Consider the following 20,048-nt stretch of genomic DNA (forward strand, 5'->3'; position numbering starts at 1 on the left):
CCACCCTAACCACGTCAAAGAGGCCATCCCCTATGGACAGGCCCTGCGAATACACAGGGTCTGCTCAGACGAGGAGGAATGCGATGGACACCTACAGATGCTGAAAGATGCCCTAGTAAGAACGGGATATGACGCTCGACTCATCGATCGACAGTTCCGATGGGCCACAGCGAAAAATCGCATAGACCTCCTCAGAAGACTAACACGGGACGCAACCAACAGAGTACCCTTCGTCGTCCAGTACTTCCCCGGGGCGGAGAAACTACGCCATGTTCTCCACAGCCTTCAACATGTCATCAATGACGACGAACACCTCGCTATGGCCATCCCCACACCTCCACTACTCGCCTTTAAACAGCCACCCAACCTCAAACAGACCATCGTTCGCAGCAAATTACCCAGCTTTCAGGAGAACAGCGTCCACGACACCACACAACCCTGCCACGGTAACCTCTGCAAGACATGCCAGATCATCGACACAGATACCACCATCACACGAGAGGACACCACCCACCAGGTGCATGGTTCATACTCCTGTGACTCAGCCAATGTTGTCTACCTCATACGTTGCAGGAAAGGATGCCCCAGAGCATGGTACATTGGCGAGACCATGCAGACGCTGCGACAACGGATGAAAGGACACCGCGCAACAATCGCCAGACAGGAGGGTTCCCTCCCAGTCGGGGAACACTTCAGCAGTCAAGGACATTCAGCCACCGACCTTCGGGTAAGCATACTCCAAGGCGGCCTTTGAGACACACGACAACGCAAAATCGTCGAGCAGAAATTGATAGCCAAGTTCCGCACCCATGAGGACGGCCTCAACCGGGATCTTGGGTTCATGTCACGCTACACGTAACCCCACCAGCGAACAAATGTTATCTGTTTTTAATATAACGGGTCATTTGCTGTCTTTCTCTTCCTTTCGGATGTTTCTATGTTTCTGCCTCTCTTTTTTTTTTGGTTGTTTGTATATTCGGTGGCCTTGTAGGTAACACCTCTCTGTCTGCACACTGTGATTGCCTTGGCAACGGGCAGTTGGAAAGACTATCTGTAATCACCAGGTATTGTTCTGTGATTTATAAATGCGAAGGGTTCGAGGATTTCATTTCCACAACATTCACCTGAGGAAGGAGGAAGCCTCCGAAAGCTTGTGAATTTCAAATAAAATTGTTGGACTATAACTTGGTGTTGTAAAATTGTTTACAATTGTCAACTCCAGTCCATCACCGGCATCTCCACATCATACTTATCAAACAAAAGATGTGCAGGTCGGATAACACATAGCTAGTAGTGTGCTCCAAGTATCCTAGCACAGGGTGTTCAAACTCTGTGTTCTCATGGTTCACTCAGATGTACCATTGAACCTCAGGGGCCATGCGTGAAGTTTAAATCCACGTGCCCATTAACTCACATTTGTCTCAAGTTACTGATATCGATCCTGGTGTTCCAATTTAAGATTTGTTCCCATGCACCTGCTGCCTTTGTCCTTCTAGGTGGTGGAGGTCTGGGTTTGGGAGGTGCTGTCGAAGAAGCCTTGGGGAGTTGCTGCAGTGCATCCTGTAGATGGGACACACTGCAGCCACCGTGCACCGGTGGGTGAGGGAGTGGGTGTTTCAGTGGGAACCGAAAGCTGGGTGTAGTTACAAATAAAGATAATTTTTAAAATAGACACAATAATTCTAGTACTTCACTCAAAGACAAAGAGCTTTCAATTCATGAGCTAGTTCATGTGGTAAACAAGTTAATCACAGGATACAATCCGTTATGTCTTTCTGTGAGGAATGTCCAGGGGTATTCAGCATCGAAAAGAGATGCTTCAGGGGGCACCTTAAGATAGTTAAGGGGAAAGAGAAAGTAAACACAGAACAGTACTTTTCAGATGTACCAGGACAGCAAGAAAAGAGGGCATAGGGTCAGGGTTATAAAGAGTAAGATTAGGACAGGAAGTGTTTTCTTTGGACACATGGTGATCAACAGCCAGCGCAAATTTCCAATAAGGAGTGGCTGAGGCCAGAGACTGGACTGATTTAAGAAAGAGCGAGACGTTATTGGCTGGGTATTCTGAAAAGATGAGATTAAATGCGCTGAAGGGCCTCTAACATCCCAATCCATCTTGTGAAGTTGCCTGATCTGACTTTTTACAGCATTAGATTTATGGAAAAATATAGGCTCATATTTATAACTTGTCAAAAAGAATACTTCTTATATTTCAATTCATCCTTCTCACTGGCATCAATGAAAAACTGTTGGTCCTGGTCATTTCTTCAGGCATCTGACTTCAGCTCAGTTTATCTTGGTTAATGGACAATTATTTATTTTTTTAGAACTCTGTCGTTGTATCATATCATTGTAGGTACAGCACAGGAGGAGGCCATTCAGCCCATCGTGCCTGTGCCAGCTCTTTGAAAGAGCTATCCAATTAGCCCCACTCCCCTGCTCTTTCCCCATAATCCTGTGAATTTTTTCCCTTCAAGTATTAATCCAATTCCCTTTTGAAAGTTACTATTGAATCTGCTTCCACCGCCCTTTCAGGCAGCACATTCCAGATCACAACAACAACATAGTTTGGATGATGTTCTGTGCCATTGGGACCACATTGAGCTGTAGCATGTGAAGACCCATGTAAGCTCAGGATTGCATGGTTTCAAACTTCTTCCAGACAAACCTCCAAACATGGCAAAAGAACCAGAGGGGAGATGAGGAGAATTTTTTTTTATGCAGCGAGTTGTTATGATCTGGAATGCGCTGCCTGAAAGGGCGGTGGAAGCAGATTCAATAATAACTTTCAAAAGGGAATTGGATAAATACTTAAAAGGGAAAACATTTGCAGGGCAATTGGGGAAAGGTGGAACTAATTGGATAGCTCTTTCAAAGAGATGGCACAGGCAAGACAGGCCGAATGGCCTCCTTCTGTGCTGAGAGATTTGATGACTCCTTAGTTATGTAAATAGAATAGAGAATATTAAATAATGACCAATAACAATTATACAAGTCAACAACTGCAACAGCATCCCTCCCCCTCCTCCTCCTCTCTCTCTCTTCCCCGCCCCCACCTCTTACTCTCCCTCTAAAGAACCATCTAGGTTTTGCCTTATATACCCAGCTTCCCCCTCCCCTCCGCCAACGACAGGAGGAGACACAACTCCAAATTCCCACAACCCAGTCTCACAGGATCATCGCAAGTATTGCACCTGAGATCCTGCCCCCCATCTCATTGGTACGATCCAATGTGCTCTCCCTTACAACCCATGGAGTAACTGAGATACATTATTCAGAAAGGAAGAACTTGCATTTATATAGCACCTTTCATGTCCTCAGGACGTCCCAAAGCGCTTTACAGCCAATTAAGTACTTTTTTAAACGTAGTCATTGTTGTAATGTAGGGAAACATGGCAGCTTCCACAAAGCACAGCAAGTTTCCACAAACAGCAATGAGATAATGACCAGATAATCTGTTTTGATGATGTTGGTTGAGGGGTAAATATCGGCCAGGACACTGGGGAGAACTCCTCTGCTCTTCTTGGAATAGTATCATGGGATCTTTTACGCCGCCTGAGAGGGCAGACAGGGCCTCGGTTTAACGTCTCATTCGAAAGACGGCACCTCCGACAGTGCAGCACTCCCTCAGTACTGCACTGGGAGTGTCAGTCTAGATTAAGTGGGACTTGAACCTTCTGACTCTGAGGCCAGAGTGCTGCCACTGAGCCACAACTGACACCTAAAAGTTGAGAAAATTATAGGACCGGGGAAGTAGAATTTTCACTGTCAGTACCTCATCAAAAATATCTTGTTGCTTGCTGTGAGCGAGAGCTCTTGCACGGCTGGCAGCTGAGTGACAACCACGTCGTCTGAGAATTAATATAAAAAATAGAGAGGATATTCTAACAGCGATGCTGCAGTCCCATTGTTCCTATTCAAGCATGAAGGACTCGCAACTAACAGGCACTGCAGGCATGAATGACTTCTGATGGTCTTTCCCGGGAGTGACGAACCAATTGGAATCCATTACTGTCTGTTGTGATAGTTTCTTCCTTCTGAAATTTTTCCCCCCTCTATTTTTCTTCACTCCTCGCCCGAGGGAGCTGTCTCTCATGGTGGGTAGGTTACCACAGGCACCAGCTGCCTTCCTGCGTCCTCACCCAACTGGCCATTCGTCATGTTTGAGCCAAGATAGTGAGTGAGGGTTGAAGACGTCACACTCGATTCCTCGCTCAACTCTGCTCTGAAGTCTCGCTCTAGAATTTCCACTCGGGTCTCTCGAGGGGGATTCAGTCACTGTACGAGGAGTGTCAGCCCTGGAGGTTACAAGATGGTGAACGTATAGCTTAGTAACAGGGACAGACCATTTCCTGCAGCCCATGGATTGGCCATACCATGCACTTTTATATTTGTCACAAGTTGATGACCCAGGCTGTCTTGTGACTGAAATGTCAGCCCCGGGATTTGTCCAGTGTATGTGTGTGTACGTGCTTGCATGTGTACACATGTATTTATCGATGGTGTGCGACCCCCAGTGATTGACCCATGGCTGTATAAGGTCCATCTCAGCCTTTTGCTCTTATAATATTTCTCTCCATTATGAAATAGGATGTACAGTACGTGTTGTGTGATGCAGCATCGCAGTGATTATGGTGCAGGTCTGTTCCAGCGACCCTCCCCCCCCCCCCAATCGCTGCTGCTTAGGGTTGCCAACCCTCCAGGATTGTCCTGGAGTCTCCAGGAATTGAAAATGAATCTCCAGGACACTGCTGCGAGCAACACCCGGGAGAAAAATCATAGGGGCATAAAAAAAATTTGTGTGATTCTTTTTCAACACTTTTGTTTATTAGTTATATTGGAGATGAGAAAAAAGGCTGTTCGACTGTTAGCAGCAGGAGGTCATGTGGTGAAACCTCCAGGAATACATCCAGTCCGAGTTGGCAACTTCTGTTTGTAAAAGATTAATGCTTGTGTCACTTAATAAAATTGAACTGTGGCTCCTTGATGTAGCCAGTGGTGCGATATCCTGGGGATATGCTGTGTGAACTACAGCATAATTGTATTTTCTCAGTCTGTGCCACCTGCTATGTGCCACCTGAATGTGGAGTTTGGCCACCATTTGGCAACTCTGTGAATGCAGGGTAGAAATTAAGAGTGGCACTGTTTCCACATAAAGATTTAACATACCCGTGCCACATTCCTCTCTGTTCTTTGTTCCAGAGACTTGAGCTCAAAATTTCGGCTGACAGTCCAGTGCGGTACTGAGGGAGAGGTGCCGTCTTTTGGATGAGACGTTAAACCGAGGCCCAATTTGCCCTCTCAGGTGAATGTAAAATATCCCAAGGTACTATTTCGAAGAAGAGCAGGGGAGTTCTCCCTGGTGTCCTGGCCAATATTTATCCCTCAATCAACATCACTAAAAACAGATTATCTGGTCATTTATCTCATTGCCGTTTGTGGGATCTTGCTGTGCGCAAATTGGCTGCCGCGTTTCCTACACTGCAACAGTGTCTACACTTCAAAAAAGTACTCCAATGGCTGTAACGCGCTTTGAGACGCCCTGCGGTAGTGAAAGGCGCTATGTAAATGCAAGTTGATTTATTCTATTTTAACCAAGGGATTAAGGCAATGAAAGTGCAGCGCTGTCCAATAGAAATTGCTGACCAGCCACAGGTGAGGCTACGGTGACACCATTTTAGCCACAGGCACTAATTTTAGTAGAAAACGCCTCTCACACAATACGGGTGAGTGTACTTCACACGGGTATATTTACTTAACAAACATCCAGCACCATTCAGTAACCAAGGAAGTAAAACAGCCACAAAGATCAAAAAAACCCTCCCACACTCTGGTGGTAAAATGGTAAGATGAAAAGGAAACGCACAAAAAGGTTAAAGTTCACCTTCACTGTGACTGGGTCAAGATCCTGGAACTCCCTCCCTAACAGCACTGTGGGAGAACCTCCACCGCACGGACTGCAGCGGTTCATGAAGAAGGCCCACCGCCACCTTCTCAAGGGGCAACTAGGGATGGGCAATAAATGTCGGCCTTGCCAGCAATGCCCACATCTCCAGAATGAATTAAAAACAACATGCAGACACCTTGCGGATATGAGTAGTGAGATCACATGCCCAATGACAGTGTCTATTACCCAGGTTTTACTTACTAATCCGAAATGGAATTAGCAACATCTGCTTTCCCAATTTGCCACATGTGGCGAACGTATCGGACAACACTGAAATGGTACAGAGAGGAATTTAGTGCAATAAGTTGGTGCTGTTCTTGCATGAACAGTTTAATCAAAATTTTCACCTGAATGCCTTTCAGCTTCAGAAATTGTAACCCTGAACAATTTATCTACTTCACTCCGAGTCATTTATGATCCCAATTAGACTTGGACGGAGGGGGGCAATGCGAAGGACTGGGATCAGAGTTTGAGTTCCGACGTGTGTTTTCCACTGAAGAAAATTCTATAAAAAAAACTTAAGCACTAACATCTGATGCACATCATAGGACACGGACAAAACAAGGGAAAAAAATAGACGTTTTGGGGTCAATTTTAACCTAACCCGCCCGTCGGGAAACTGACGACATCGGGTGCAACGTCCGATTTTACTGCCCGTTGAAGTCAGTTGATATTGAGTAGGGTTCAATCCCGTGGGATTCCCGACCGGCGCATTAGGTTAAAATGACCGCCTTTGTGTCCAGTTTATATTTAAAAAAATTTCCAGACACTCTACACATAAAAATGGACCTGGCCAGGTCCCAGTGCTTCCTGGAGTAGGTACAGGTGTGGACTACTGATGTCCCCCCCTGGCTCCCTCTCCCTCTCCCGCTCAGCTTCCGGTCACCAAGGAAGCACGAATAACGAGAGGCTTTGTTGTTCTCTCGCTGCCAGTTGAGAGAGTCTGTCTGATCAGCATCTGCTGGGAGTCAAAGCCGTGAACAAGAAGGTGTGAGATGACTGTTAAGCAGTGGAATTAGAAGGAGTTACTCTCAGTGCCCACAAATCAGCAGCTCCTGTGATTAACTTGTACATTAACCCTGACTTGCCCTGGCAATGTAAAAATATTTATTTTTATGATTTTTATAAAGCACTGGGATTCATTTCCAGAGGGATAGAATTGAAAAGCAGAGAAGTTATGTTGAACTTGTATAGAACCTTGGTTAGACCACACTTGGAGTACTGTGCACAGTTCTGGTCTCCATATTATAAAAAGGATATAGAGGCATTGGAGAAGGTGCATAGAAGATTTACAAGAATGATACCAGAACTGAGAGATTATAACTATCAGGAAAGATTGAACAGGCTGGGGCTCTTTTCACTAGAAAAGAGAAGGCTGAGAGATGAGCTTATAGAGATTTTTAAGATTATGAAAGGGGTTTGACTGGGTAGACGTAGAGAAAATGTTTCTGCTTGTGGGGGAATCCAAAACTAGGGGCCATAAATATAAGCTAGAAAATAATAAATCCAATAGTGAATTCAGGAGAAATTTCTTTACCCAGAGAGTGGTGAGAATGTGGAACTTGCTACCACAAGGAATAGTTGAGGCGAATAGTATTGATGCCTTAAGAGGGAGAAAGGAATAGAAGGATATGCAGATAGGGTGGGAGGAGGTTCATGTGGAGCATAAACACCGGCATAGACCTGTTGGGCCGAATGGCCTGTTTCTGTGCTGTACATTCTATGTAATTTATCTTTTCTTTCCATTTCTCTGCTGTTCCCTCCTCGGGAGCGGTATTGTTTCATAGGAGTTGTACCCAAGCAGCCTTCCTTCATGTGTCAGCCTAGGTGTTGAGTATCGACAGGCTATTCAACTGTGGAGGCCACCTGCCCTTGCCCAATGTCCACACATGCCCGTCGGGGCTCACTGGATGGAGAGTAAAGAAAAAAGAAAGAACTTGCATTTACATAGCGCCTTTCTCGACCTCAAGACGTCCCAAAGTGACTAGATTATGTGCTCAAGTGGGACTTGAACCCACGACTTTCTGCCTCAGAGCCGAGAGTGATCAAGAGTGATGGTAACTTTCGCTGAATGTTGCGCTCCGTAGCCTTGAGGTTACGTAGCTCCAGGATAAGGTCATCTACCTCAGCAGGGATCAGCGGTTGAACCTGGGACCTCCTAACGTGTGTTCCTTACTATTACACCGGTCGCTGCCTTTTCCTTTTGCCTTTTGGCTAAAAGCAGTTTTGGGCCAATTGACCGACACTTTAGCAGGACTTGTCACGAACGCCAGGCTTAAAAGAAAGAAATTACATTTCTATAATGCCTTTCACAACCTCAGGATGCCCCAAAGTGCTTCATAGCCAATGAAGTACTTTATGAAGTGTAATCACTTGTAACGTAGGAAACGCGGTCACCAATTTGCACACAGCAAGGTCCCACAAACAACACTATAATCTGTTTTAGTGATGTTGGTTAAGGGATAAATATTGGCAAGGACATTGGAGAGAACTCCCCTGCTATACTTCAAATAGTGCCAATGGATCTTTTACGTCCACCTGTGACGTAAAAGATCCACTGAGGGGCTAAATGGCCTACTCCTGCTCCTGTGTTCCTATCTTCCCTCAGTACTCCAATTATCCTCAACAACTCCACACTGGGGAGGGGTTAAACCAGAGTTCCTGGCTCCTGCTCGCAATCTAGTGACCCTTCAGGAAAGTGTGTGTGTTGGGAATGTCAGTTCAGGGTTGGAATCGAGTGCGACGCCTTCTATCTAGGCTCAAACATGGCCACTTGGGTGAGGACGCAGGAAGGCAGCCGGTGCCTGTGGTAACCTGCCCACCACGAGACAGCTCGCTCGGGCGAGGAGTGAAGAAAAATAGAGGGGAAAAGATTTCAGAAGAGACTGTCATAACGGACAGTAAACTCCCTACCTCTGTAACCTCCTTTGACCCTACAACCCCCCGAGATCTCTGCACTCCTCCAATACTGGGCTCTTGTCCATTCCAAACTTCCTTCGCCCCACCATTGGCGGCCGGCCTTCAGCCGCCCAGGCCCTTGGATCTGGAATTCCTTCCCTAAACCTCTCCGCCTCTCTCTCTTCCTTTAAGTCACTCCTTAAAACCTACCTCTTTGACCAAGCTTTTGGTCACCTGTCCTAATGTCTCCTCCTTTGGCTCGGTGTCAAATTCTTTTGTCTGATAATCGCTCCTGTGAAGCACTTTGGGACGTTTTGCCATGTTAAAGGCGCTATATAAATGCAAGTTGTTGGTGTAATGGATTCCAATTGGTTCGTCACACCCAAGACCTTCAGAAGTCATTCACGCTTGCGGTGCCTGTTAGTTGCGAGTCCTTCATGCTTGGGTGGGAACAATGGGACTGCAGCATCGCTGTTGTCATATTAATTCTCAGACAGCGTGGTTGTCACTCAGCTGCTGGCAGTGCAAGAGCTCTCGCTCACAGCAAGCAACAAGATATTTTTGATGAGGTACAGACAATAAAAATTGAACAATCTAGCCGTATAATTCTCTTTCTCAAATTTTAGTGTCAGCCGTGGTTCAGTGGGTAGCACTCCGGCCTCTGAGTCAGAAAGTTGTGGGTCCAAGCACAGATTTGTTAAAGGCAAATCGTGTTGGACTATCATAGAATCACAGAAAATTTACGGCACAGAAGGAGGCCATTCGGCCCATCATGTCCGCACAGTGACTAACTTGATTGAGTTCTTTGATGAAGTAACGGAGAGGGTTGATGAGGGTAGTGCGGTTGATGTTGTGTATATGGACTTTCAAAAGGCATTTGATAAAATACCATGTAATAGACTTGTTAGCAAAATTGAAGCCCATGTGATTAAAGGGACAGTGGCAGCATGGATACAAAATTGGCTAAGGGACAGAAAGCAGAGAGTGGTGGTGAACGGTTGTCTTTTGGACTGGAGGGAAGTGTGCATGATTCTATGGTTTGATTCTATCTGGAATTAAAATGGAAACTCTCTTTCCTCACAAGAACACTAGCTGAGAAAGGGATCTGGCTCTCTGCAAGAAAGTAGACCATGTTGTTTGATCTGGTAATGTGAGGGTGGGGTGAGGTGTGAATCATTGCATTTAAAACAGCGCCGTGTTCAAGATGCTCCAGTGTCTATGAACAAAAATTCTGTGCTTGACGGTCTCTTAGCCTGTGGTAAATCTACGAGTGGTTGGCCGGTCCACGTGCTTCAATCGGTTAGCTCCATGTCGCAGCAATGAACTCCGTGATGCTCAGCACCCGTGTTTACTTCTATCCAAACCTCTGTCAAAAGGACTCTTAAGAATTATGAAACACTTTCTTATGTTGGTCTTAGAAAACAGTTTTAAAAGTACCAGAGGGAGTAATGTGCTGTGTTGGTTTATTTTTTCCTGCTATAACTTTATGTCTTACAATAAATTGGGATTAGTAGTTTTAGCCTGAGTTATATGGGCTGTCAGTCTGGTGTTTTTTCACTCACTGGAGAGATAGGAACCGATTTTCATTGGGAGCATGATTAAAACAGCAGTGTGACACTTCCCTCCCAGTTCCCAGTGTCTGGTTCACTGCCATTTTGGTTTTGAGGGCTTGAAATAGGCAGTCCAGGCGCCTGCAGGAAACAGGTGGGAGTGGTGACATTACTAGGACCCCGATGCAATTTTTGAATTACCAATGGGCGTATCATGCGTGACACATGCTCCACTCGTTGGTACCTAGTGTTGGACAGCCTAACCAACGGGTCCATAAAGGGATTGCTGCAGGCCACTCCAATATAGTCAAAAAGCAGCTTTGTAAATGGTTTTTGTGCGGTCAAGAGGAACATTAATTCTCCTCCTGGCCCCACAATGGTTGACTCCCGCGATACCCGACACTCTGCGACCCTCCCTCGAGATCGCCCTCCCCCTTTAACTTACCTGGACTGGCCGAGTAGAGCCGCTTGATTTTCAGCCCCCTTCAGTGAGCTGCTCCACCCTTTATATTGAGGATTTTAAACCTCTAACAACAACAACTTGCGTTTATACAGCACCTTTAACGTAGTAAAACGTCCCAAGGTGCTTCACAGGAGCGATTATCAAACAAAATTTGACACCAAGTCACATAAGGAGATATTAGGACAGGTGGAGGTAGGTTTTAAATGAGGAGTGAGGGGTAGAGAGGTGGAGAGGTTTAGGGAGGGAATTTCAGAGCTTAGGGCCGAGGCAGCTGAAGGCACGGCCGCCAATGGTGGGGCGATGAGAATCGGAGACATGCAAGAGGCCAGAATTGGAGGGCTGGAGGAGGTTGCAGAGATAGGGATGAGGCCATGGATTAAGCTTCTACATTTAAATAAAGGTGTCTTGTGTAAATGAGAATTAAGAGCCTAACCAGGTTTTGCTCCCCCTTTTCAGGTATGATTATCAGGAATTGCTGCACAACTCCACCTTCTGCCTTGTTCCAAGGGGGAGAAGACTGGGCTCTTTCCGATTTCTGGAATCTCTTCAGGTAACGCAGTGTCCGTCATATGTGCGGGTTTAAACTGTGTGTGAGTGTGAAATAAAAACAGAAAATGCTGGAAACACGCAGCAGGCTGTGGATGCTCAGTCGTTGAGTATATTCAAGGCTGAGATCGATAGATTTTTGGAATCTAAGGGAATCAAGAGATCTGGGGAGCGGGCTGGACAATGGAGTTGAGGTCAAAGATCAGCCATGATCTGGTTGAATGGCGGAGCAGGCTCGAGGGGCCGTACGGACTACTCCTGCTCCTATTTCTTATGTTCTTATGTAGCAGGTCTATCAACATCCGAGAGAAAAGAAAGGTTAGTGTTTTGGTTGGAGATACTAAAGGGTGCCACTTGAAACGTTAACCTATTTTTCTTGACTCTCAGCTCCCTCGTTCTTTTTTCTTTAATCCCTTTCAGCCCACAGGATCGAAACCACCTTAGTCAAAGCCACCACTGACATCCATGCCACCCTGATACACTATTCTTCCTCATCTTTTCCACAGTGTTTGACATAGTCAATCACTCCATCCTTCCCCACTGCCTCTCCCTCCATAGTCCGTTGGCATGGTGCATTAACATGGTACTGCCCTCACCTGGTTCCACTAGAACCTTCCCCAGTGTCGTCCTGCAATGGCTTCTCAACCTGTCTTGGTGGATTTTGAACTCCTGTTCCTTGGATTATTAGTCCAGGCTTCTTAGTTACTAGTCCAGCAACATAACCACTATACTATTGTACCTTCTCCTATTTCTTCTTAGTTATCTTCTCTTCCACAGGTACCACAGCTTCTTTCTGGTTTATGTGAACCAACATAGGAACAGGAGGAGGCCATTCAGCCCCTCGAGCCTGCTCTGCCATTAGATCATGACTGATCTGCACCTGAACTCCATTTACCTGTCTTAGCTCCATATCCCTTGATACCACTACCCAACAAAAAACTATCGATCTCAGTCTTGAAAGCTCCAAGGTGGATAGATGAAGTTAAGATACACATCATCCTCGATCTAATTGAATGGCGGACAGGCTAGAGGGGCTGAAAGGCCTACTCCTGTTCCTAAGTTCCTATGTCCCAGCGTCCACAGCCTTTTGGGAGAGAGAGTTCCAGATTTCTACTACCCTTGGTGTGAAAAAGTGTTTTCTGATTTCCCTCCTAAATGATTGCAAATAAAAGCACATTTCTGGATTTGGTTGGGAGCACTAATTGCTTGGGATCACTAAGCGAAGATAGCTTAGCTACACACTAATGAGTGAAGAGAGGTTAGTCATATACCACCACATAAGAAGAACAGAAGCTGCAAGGTGAATAACACAGTAACCCGGGTGTAATTGTTCTACAACCCATGCCATATTGCAGGAATGTCCACATAGGTACTTACAATGGGGCCTCGGAGACTGCTGATAAAGTTGAACTTTATTTGCATAAACCTGACACTAACAGATCTTGGTGTTGTGATTTGGAATTTCTCTACCGATCAGGCAACAGTGCTCCAAGAACAGCTCTTTCCAGGCCCACAGAATTCAAATAGGACAAACCAGCAAATAAGAAGTACTAGCACAAAACTTGGACTGTATTATCAGGACTTTGAGAGCTGAATTGCCAGGGTTTTGGGTCTGCTTGTGGCCAATGGGCCACAGTTCAGACAATCCTACAATGTTGTATGGAACAACCTCCATTGGAATACTGGTTCTTTTTCTGTGGATATTTGCTGACCACAACGGATGAACAAATGGAATCATGGAATGAGACAGCACGGAAGGACGCCATTCGGCCCATCAAGTCCGCACTGGCTCTGTGCAAGAGCAATCCAGCTGGTCTCACTCCCCCATAGAATCATAGAAAGGTTACAGCACGGAAATCCCATTCCCCCTACTCTTTCCCCATAGCCCTGCAAATTTTTCTCCTTCAAGTATTTATCCAATTCCCTATTGAATCTGCTTCCACCACCCTTTCAGGCAGTGCATTCAAAAAAAAATTTTCCTCATGTCGCCTCTGGTTCTTTTACCAATTACCTTAAATCTGTGTCCTCTGGTTACCGACCCTTCTGCCACTGGAAACAGTTTCTCCTTATTTACTCTGTCAAAACCCTTCATGATTTTGAACACCTCTATCAAATCTCCCCTTAACCATCTCTTCTCTAAGGAGAACAACACCAGCTTCTCCAGCCTCCCCAGATAAGTGAAGTCCCTCATCCCTGGTACCACTCCATTAAATCTCCTTTGCACCCTCTCCAAGGCCTTAACATCCTTCCTAAAGTGTGGCACCCAGAATTGGCCACGATACTCCAACTGTGGCCTAACCAGTGTTTTATAAAAGTTTAGCATAACTTCCTTGCTTTGAAATGAAAAACAAAAACGCAGATATGTGGAAGGTTTTCTTGGTGGCGTTGCTAAGCAACCCCACACTTAATGCAAAGGGTTAAACTGTATTTTCATTGCTTCAGAATCTTCCTTCCATGAAAGCTGGGAGAACCAAAGTGGCACAAATCTCATTATTTTGAAACTTGTCATTCGTGGAAAATTTCACAGACCTTTGTGAGGAAGGAAATGGAAATTATCATTGACTGGATTTATTTTTATGGTGATGCAAAAATTGAGTTAGAAAGATCGAATAGAAGAAAGGGACATCAATATTCCCAGCATTTCAGTTACTCAAAGAAGAACAGGGTGTTCTCCTGGTGTCCTGGCCAACATTTCTCCCTCAACCAACTATACCAAAAAACAGATTAACAGGTCACTCGTCTCATTGCTGTTTCTGGGACCTTATGGTGCACACAATGGCTGCTGTATTTACCCACCTGACAACAGTGACAGCGGAATGCGATTCATTGTATGCAAAGCCCTTTGAGATGTTCCTGTGAGTCATGGTAAAACGCTATGTATCTTTCTTTTTTTGCATCATTCTTTCCCAAGGCACCAACTGTGGAACGCCTCCCCTCCCTCGATCTTCTCTTCCTCCTACATTCTAAAAGCTTTTTAGAACCTAAGCTTGCCCTCATGCAGCCATGACATCTTGATTTACCTCAGCTTCTCTCTTACTCTTTTCAACCTTGGAGTTTGGCCCACACTAGGCACCCCGATCCTCCAGCTGGATTGCTCAACAAACAACCCTGATGTTTGGGATATTCTTGCTTCTATGCTCGTGACAAAGCTGGAAGCAGGCCATTTGCCATGAGTTAGCAGGTGACTGAGAGCAGCTCAATTAGGGTTGCGAACCTTCCAGGATTGCCCTGGAGCCTCCAGGAATTAATCTCCAGGACACTGCTGCGAACAACCCAGAAGGAAAATCGTAGGGGTGTTAAAAAAAAATTGTTTTTTTAACATTTTCTTTGAACACGTTTGTTTACCAGTTATAAAAATATTGGACATGGGAAAAAGGCTGTTTGACTGACAGTCAAGAATCATCCAATCGGGTAACGAAGAGTCTATTCACTTTTCGATTGGCCATGGGGAGGCGGGGCACCATGAGGATGGACATGTTGGGCGACCAATGGCGGGAGTGTGGGGGCCGGGCGGTTGGGGGCAGGAGGTCATGTGATGACACTTCCAGGAATATGTCCAACCAGAGTTGGCTCAGTCGATGATTCTTCCTTTCCTTCCCTCCGTGGCAATTGTCTGCTGCAGTGAGTCTTCGATTTGGAGTCTGTTTCTTTAACTTGGAGGTTTTCCAATATTATTTGAACTGAAAACACGATGAGGACCAGAGAGAACGAATAAATGATGGGGTAAGGTTTGAAGACATATCGGGTTAAGTGACTCCCTACTGAATACTAGGCTTTTCACAGCCCTTGGAAAGAAGAATTATTTTCTAAAAAGTGTTGGAGAAGGTAGCATAGACTTTGGGACTCTCCCAGATGATCCTATGACCGTGCCAGTTGGTAAATGCACTGTCCAATGTGGAAGAGACCAGATACCCAGCCTCTGCTGAGTTATCTGACCTCAGCCAAGGTGCTACAATTGGTCCCAGCATCCTTGAACTAGGGAGGGGTGGAAAATAATCCCGTAGCCCTCCTACTGGAAATTGATTGTAGGTAGAGGTTTGATGAGGATGGGATTGGTTGTGATGGCACTATGGTAGAATGCCCTGTTGATAATCACTGTCTAGGGTCACATCTGAAGAACAGCCACTTTGCTGAAGTACCAGTCTTGTGAAACTTTACCCAGTATAAGTAATGACCCTCGAGAGTGAAGGGTAAGCAGATCCCATACCATATAATCACATCGTCATCAAGCAATGGTGTCAGAACTCTTTCAGGTGTCCTGTGATCTGCTAATAACCCATTGGAGAAGAGTGCCCTGAGTAAAGCCTTCACTTTTCTGGTTAGATAGCATAGTACTTTAAACATAGTGCAAAGTGTAGAACGAGCTATCCTCTTGAGAGAAATTAAACTGATGGGTTGAAATTGCTCCTAGTAATATTTTGGTAGCAAACCCATTTGTGGCTTTATATGAATCTCCTCTCCTGCACTGTAACACATTAATTAAAATAGTGCACAGACAGTTTTAGTTACGCTATTACTGAGTGCAATTTCAACCCTTAAGTTGCTTATATTGACTGTGAAAAGCAATGTTCAGTGGTCCAGTTAAGCTTTTTTTTTTGCTTCATCTCAGGCTGCTTGTATCCCGGTTCTACTCAGTAACGGCTGGGAGCTGCCATTCTCCGATGTTATCGACTGGAGCAAAGCTGTTGTTGTGGGTGATGAGAGGCTCCTATTGCAGGTAAGTCAGGGATTGAGTCTATTCAGTAATACTACTCACTTCGTCATAGTTCCTAACTGTTTGTTACTATGACTACTAAATCCCCGTCTGTTAGCTCAGCACGACGATGGGGCCTAATGAATTGACTCCACTGTTGTCGGTTCTGAACTAGCCGCTTCAGTCATCTGTATCCCTTTCCATGATCAGTCACTCTTAACGTTGTCTGTCCAACACTTCCTTGATCTTCCTGGGTTTCTTGTTCTGTGTCCCTCTGTGTGCAGTCCCATTTGAAAGGTATTCTAGCCATTCTCTTGTAACGCGCCCCAAGCCATCACAGTCGACTTTCTTGGACCTTCTGTAGAAGCGTTGTTTCTTGTCCGAGCCATGTTCTTATATCGTTCTTCATCCTTTGCATCCTGGATACTCCCAGTATTCCTCTCAACCAACTCATCGCTGCTGTTAGTACCTTTTGCTTGTCAACTTTTATCAAGCTTGAGCACTCAGATCCGTATAATATGAGTAAAATTGATGTATTGCACCCACCTACTTCCCAATTTAAGAAAACAATCAAGGAGATGCCAAAGAGATGCTATCTTAGTTACTGGGGTGGGTGAGCAGCTAGATTAGTCTTTTGTCACATTCATCGTAATGATGTTATGTTCAGAAGTGCAATCACTTTTCTGAGATGCAGTGGCACATTTTGACACAAGTTGCATCTGAGCATTTATCAAAACACAGAAAAAAAAAGTTTACAAAAGAAAAAACTTTTCAAAACAGGAAAGGGCCACTTAGCCCAACAAGTCCTTCCACCTTTAGTTGGGTTCAGTTGCAATTACCTACTCTTTTATCATGTACGTCAATCTCTCCAGAAATGCATTTAGTTGACTGTTAAATCCCTTTGTTACTTAGTTCAATGACCGTCCTTGGTAACTTATTCCATGATTCTATTACTTTTTGGAATAAAATGTTACCCACCTTCCCTTTTTGTACCTAACTCCAGCATTCTTTGCCCATGTCCCCAGTTGTTCAATTCTTCACCCAGGTGAAGTGTGTTTCACGTACTGAGTGTGTTTGGCTCCCACTTTTTTGTTCTAGCCAGCACCTCTTCACTTAGTAATGAAAGGAGACCTTTCCTGTACTGAGGATCTGAGGATAGACAAGTTAATAGAAGGAGGACCATTGGGTTGAATCTTTCAGTCAGCCTGACTATCCTCAATTTCACAGTACACTACACACATTCTTTATTCAATCACACACTCTGACAGTTTGGACAATACTGTCCTTGTTTCTTGTCATTGGTTTCATCTGGTCATTATTGGTTAAAGCCTTGTTGTTTATTGCTTCCCCCTCCCTCCTGCAGTTTTCTCCCCACCTCTCCAAGGCCATTGACATTACAGGAAGGATGTGATTGCACTAGGGAGGGTACAGAGGAGATTTACGGGGATGTTCCCCGGGTCTGGAGAATTTTAGCTATGAGGAAAGACTGGATAGGCTAGGGTTGTTTTTTTTGAAACACAGGAGTCTGAGGGGAGATTTAATTGACTTGTATAAAATTATGAGGGGCCTAGATAGAGTGGATAAGAAGGATCTATTTCCCTTAGCAGTGAGGTCAATAACCAGGGGGCATAGATTTAAAGTGATTGTAGAAGGATTAGAGGGGAGCTGAGGAAAGTTTTTTTCACCCAGAGGGTGGTGGGGGTCTGGAACTCACTGCCTGAATGAGTGGTAGAGGCAGAAACCCTCAACTCATTTAAAAAACACTTGGATATGCACTTGAGGTGGCGTAACCTACAAGGCTACGGACCAAGAGCTGGGAAGTGGGATTAGGCTGAATAGCTCTTTTTCAGCCAGCACCAACACAATGGGCCAAATGGTCTCCTTCTGCGCCGTAAATTTCTATTGTAAGGAATCTTACAACACCAGGTTATAGTCCAACAGTTTTATTTGAAAATCACAAGCTTTCGGAGATTATCTCCTTCGTCAGGTGAGTGAGTGAATGAGAGGTTCTCAAATCGCATATCTTATATTAGGCTGGGACACCATCACACCAATCAAAGGTGTCGTTGGTGTTCAGACGGGTTAGCCACGGAAAACAGTAGGTCCCAGTATACTGAATACACAATGGGTCAAATTACACAGACAAAGAGAGAAAGAGACCCGAAAGGCAGAGAGAGAGAGAGAGAGAGAGAGAATGTCCAGTTGTATTAAAAACAGATAACTTTTTTTTCCTGCTGGTGGGGTTACGTGTAGCGTGACATGAAATTTCTATGACACAAGCCAAATTTTGATGCCTCGCCCAACTCCCCATTCTTGTGTGAGTGCTGATAGGCTGTTTGATCACAGGGACTGAGCCTGATCCCGTTCTCCCCCAACATCCATACATCTTCCAGCAGGGGTCACTGGATAGCAATCGGGAGTAGAAGTCCTGGCCGATTTCCCTCTCCCTAGTGCCGGCACAATGAGGTCAATAGCTCAGCTGAGATCAGTGCAAGCTGGGGAAATCAACCCTGGTACCTTTTTGTCTGTATAGTTCAGTTCCACAGTGGGTAGCACCTCCACCTGTTCGTAGTGTCAGCCGTGGCTCATTGGGTGGCACTCTCGTCTTATGAGGCAGACGGTCGTGAGTTCAAGTCCCACTCCCGAGACTTGAGCACAAAATCTGGGCTGACGCTCCAGTGCAGTAGTGAGGGAGCGCTGCAATGTCAGAGGCGCCATCTTTGAGATGAGATGTTAAATTGAGGCCCTGCCTGCCCTCTCAGGTTTGCCTCTGCCCCTGGCAGTAGTGCTTATGGGTCCTGGAACATCTGAAGGCAGTTGACTCCATCTTGTTTCTCTCCCAGCTTTGTAAAATTGGGCTGAAGTATAACCTAAATGGGGCATCGTTCTGATAGAAGGCAGCTCCCCATAGCACACTGAACCCACACTATGGATTTCATCCAACTAGAATTATTCATTAAGAGTTGCCTCATTTGGGATGAATTTATTGAAATCTATTTTAACCAAACATACCTCGAATTGTAACATCCATGAATTACTGTTTTGTTTTATGTATCTGTGCTGGCCCACACACCTATCTGCTTACGGAAGAAATTTCTACTTCAAAACCTCACGGCGACAGACACCCCTCTGTAACCTGCGTCTCTCCATCTGCTAGGGGTAGAAGGCCTCTCCTGTCCCCAGGCTAAGGTTCGCGTGAGCAGGAACTAACCGGCAAATCGTGGGATCGCTGTGACGAATGGCGCTGGCAGCCAGTCTCTGCGGGGATCTGCCGGCAGGCAGCCGGGGGGAGGTGAATGTTTTTACAAACTGTCTCTGAGCAGTGCTTTATTGTGCAGGCTGGACTAAAACCCTCTCCCTTTCTGCTTTATAGATTCCATCAACAGTCAGGTCCATTGATAATGACAAAATCCTGGCATTCCGACAGCACACTCAGTTCTTGTGGGATGCTTACTTTGCTTCTGTAGAAAAGATTGTATCGACCACATTGGAGGTAAGTGAGGAATTCCTTCGTCACGTCACGGATCTATTTTTTGTTTTTACTTTCCTGTTTGATCCTTGTGGGGGACGTTTTCTGGGTAACATTATTGTTGTCAGCCGAGGCTCAGTCGGTGGACTAGGAACTGAGCGGTGGGGGCTCAGGGAGAGGGTCGATGCCCACTTTGTGCCATTGAGCAGTAATGACCCAACACACGGCATCACAGCCCCACCTCACTCAATTTTTGAATACCCAAAATATCTCCCGTTTTGGACACCTGCTGCCTTGTGCGTGTGTGCCTGAACTGCTAATGTCCCGGTGAGTGATCCAGTGCCTATCGTTATAATAAGAGAGACTTGAAGTTGATTAAAGCCTTGCACTGCCGTGCGTACTTTAATTAGCTTTCTGGCCCTGGTTCCAGGATTAAAGATGTGGAGACTTTCATTACAGGCATAACACTGGTCTCCTGTCAT

At 45.4% G+C, this 20,048-nt stretch overlaps 1 protein-coding gene across 1 annotated transcript in view; it reads left to right on the forward strand.

The window, feature by feature from the left end:
- LOC137342733 (exostosin-1-like) overlaps window positions 1–20,048 on the forward strand; it is a 221,555-nt gene that overhangs the window by 166,929 nt on the left and 34,578 nt on the right. The window contains exons 2-4 of the mRNA XM_068006891.1: window positions 11,315–11,408; window positions 16,014–16,121; window positions 19,471–19,590. Of these exons, the coding sequence (XP_067862992.1) occupies window positions 11,315–11,408; window positions 16,014–16,121; window positions 19,471–19,590 (322 nt within the window). The remainder of the gene's footprint in view (window positions 1–11,314; window positions 11,409–16,013; window positions 16,122–19,470; window positions 19,591–20,048) is intronic.

The sequence above is a fragment of the Heptranchias perlo genome, chromosome 26, assembly GCF_035084215.1.
Source record: "Heptranchias perlo isolate sHepPer1 chromosome 26, sHepPer1.hap1, whole genome shotgun sequence".
Classification (NCBI taxonomy): Eukaryota; Metazoa; Chordata; class Chondrichthyes; order Hexanchiformes; family Hexanchidae; genus Heptranchias; species Heptranchias perlo.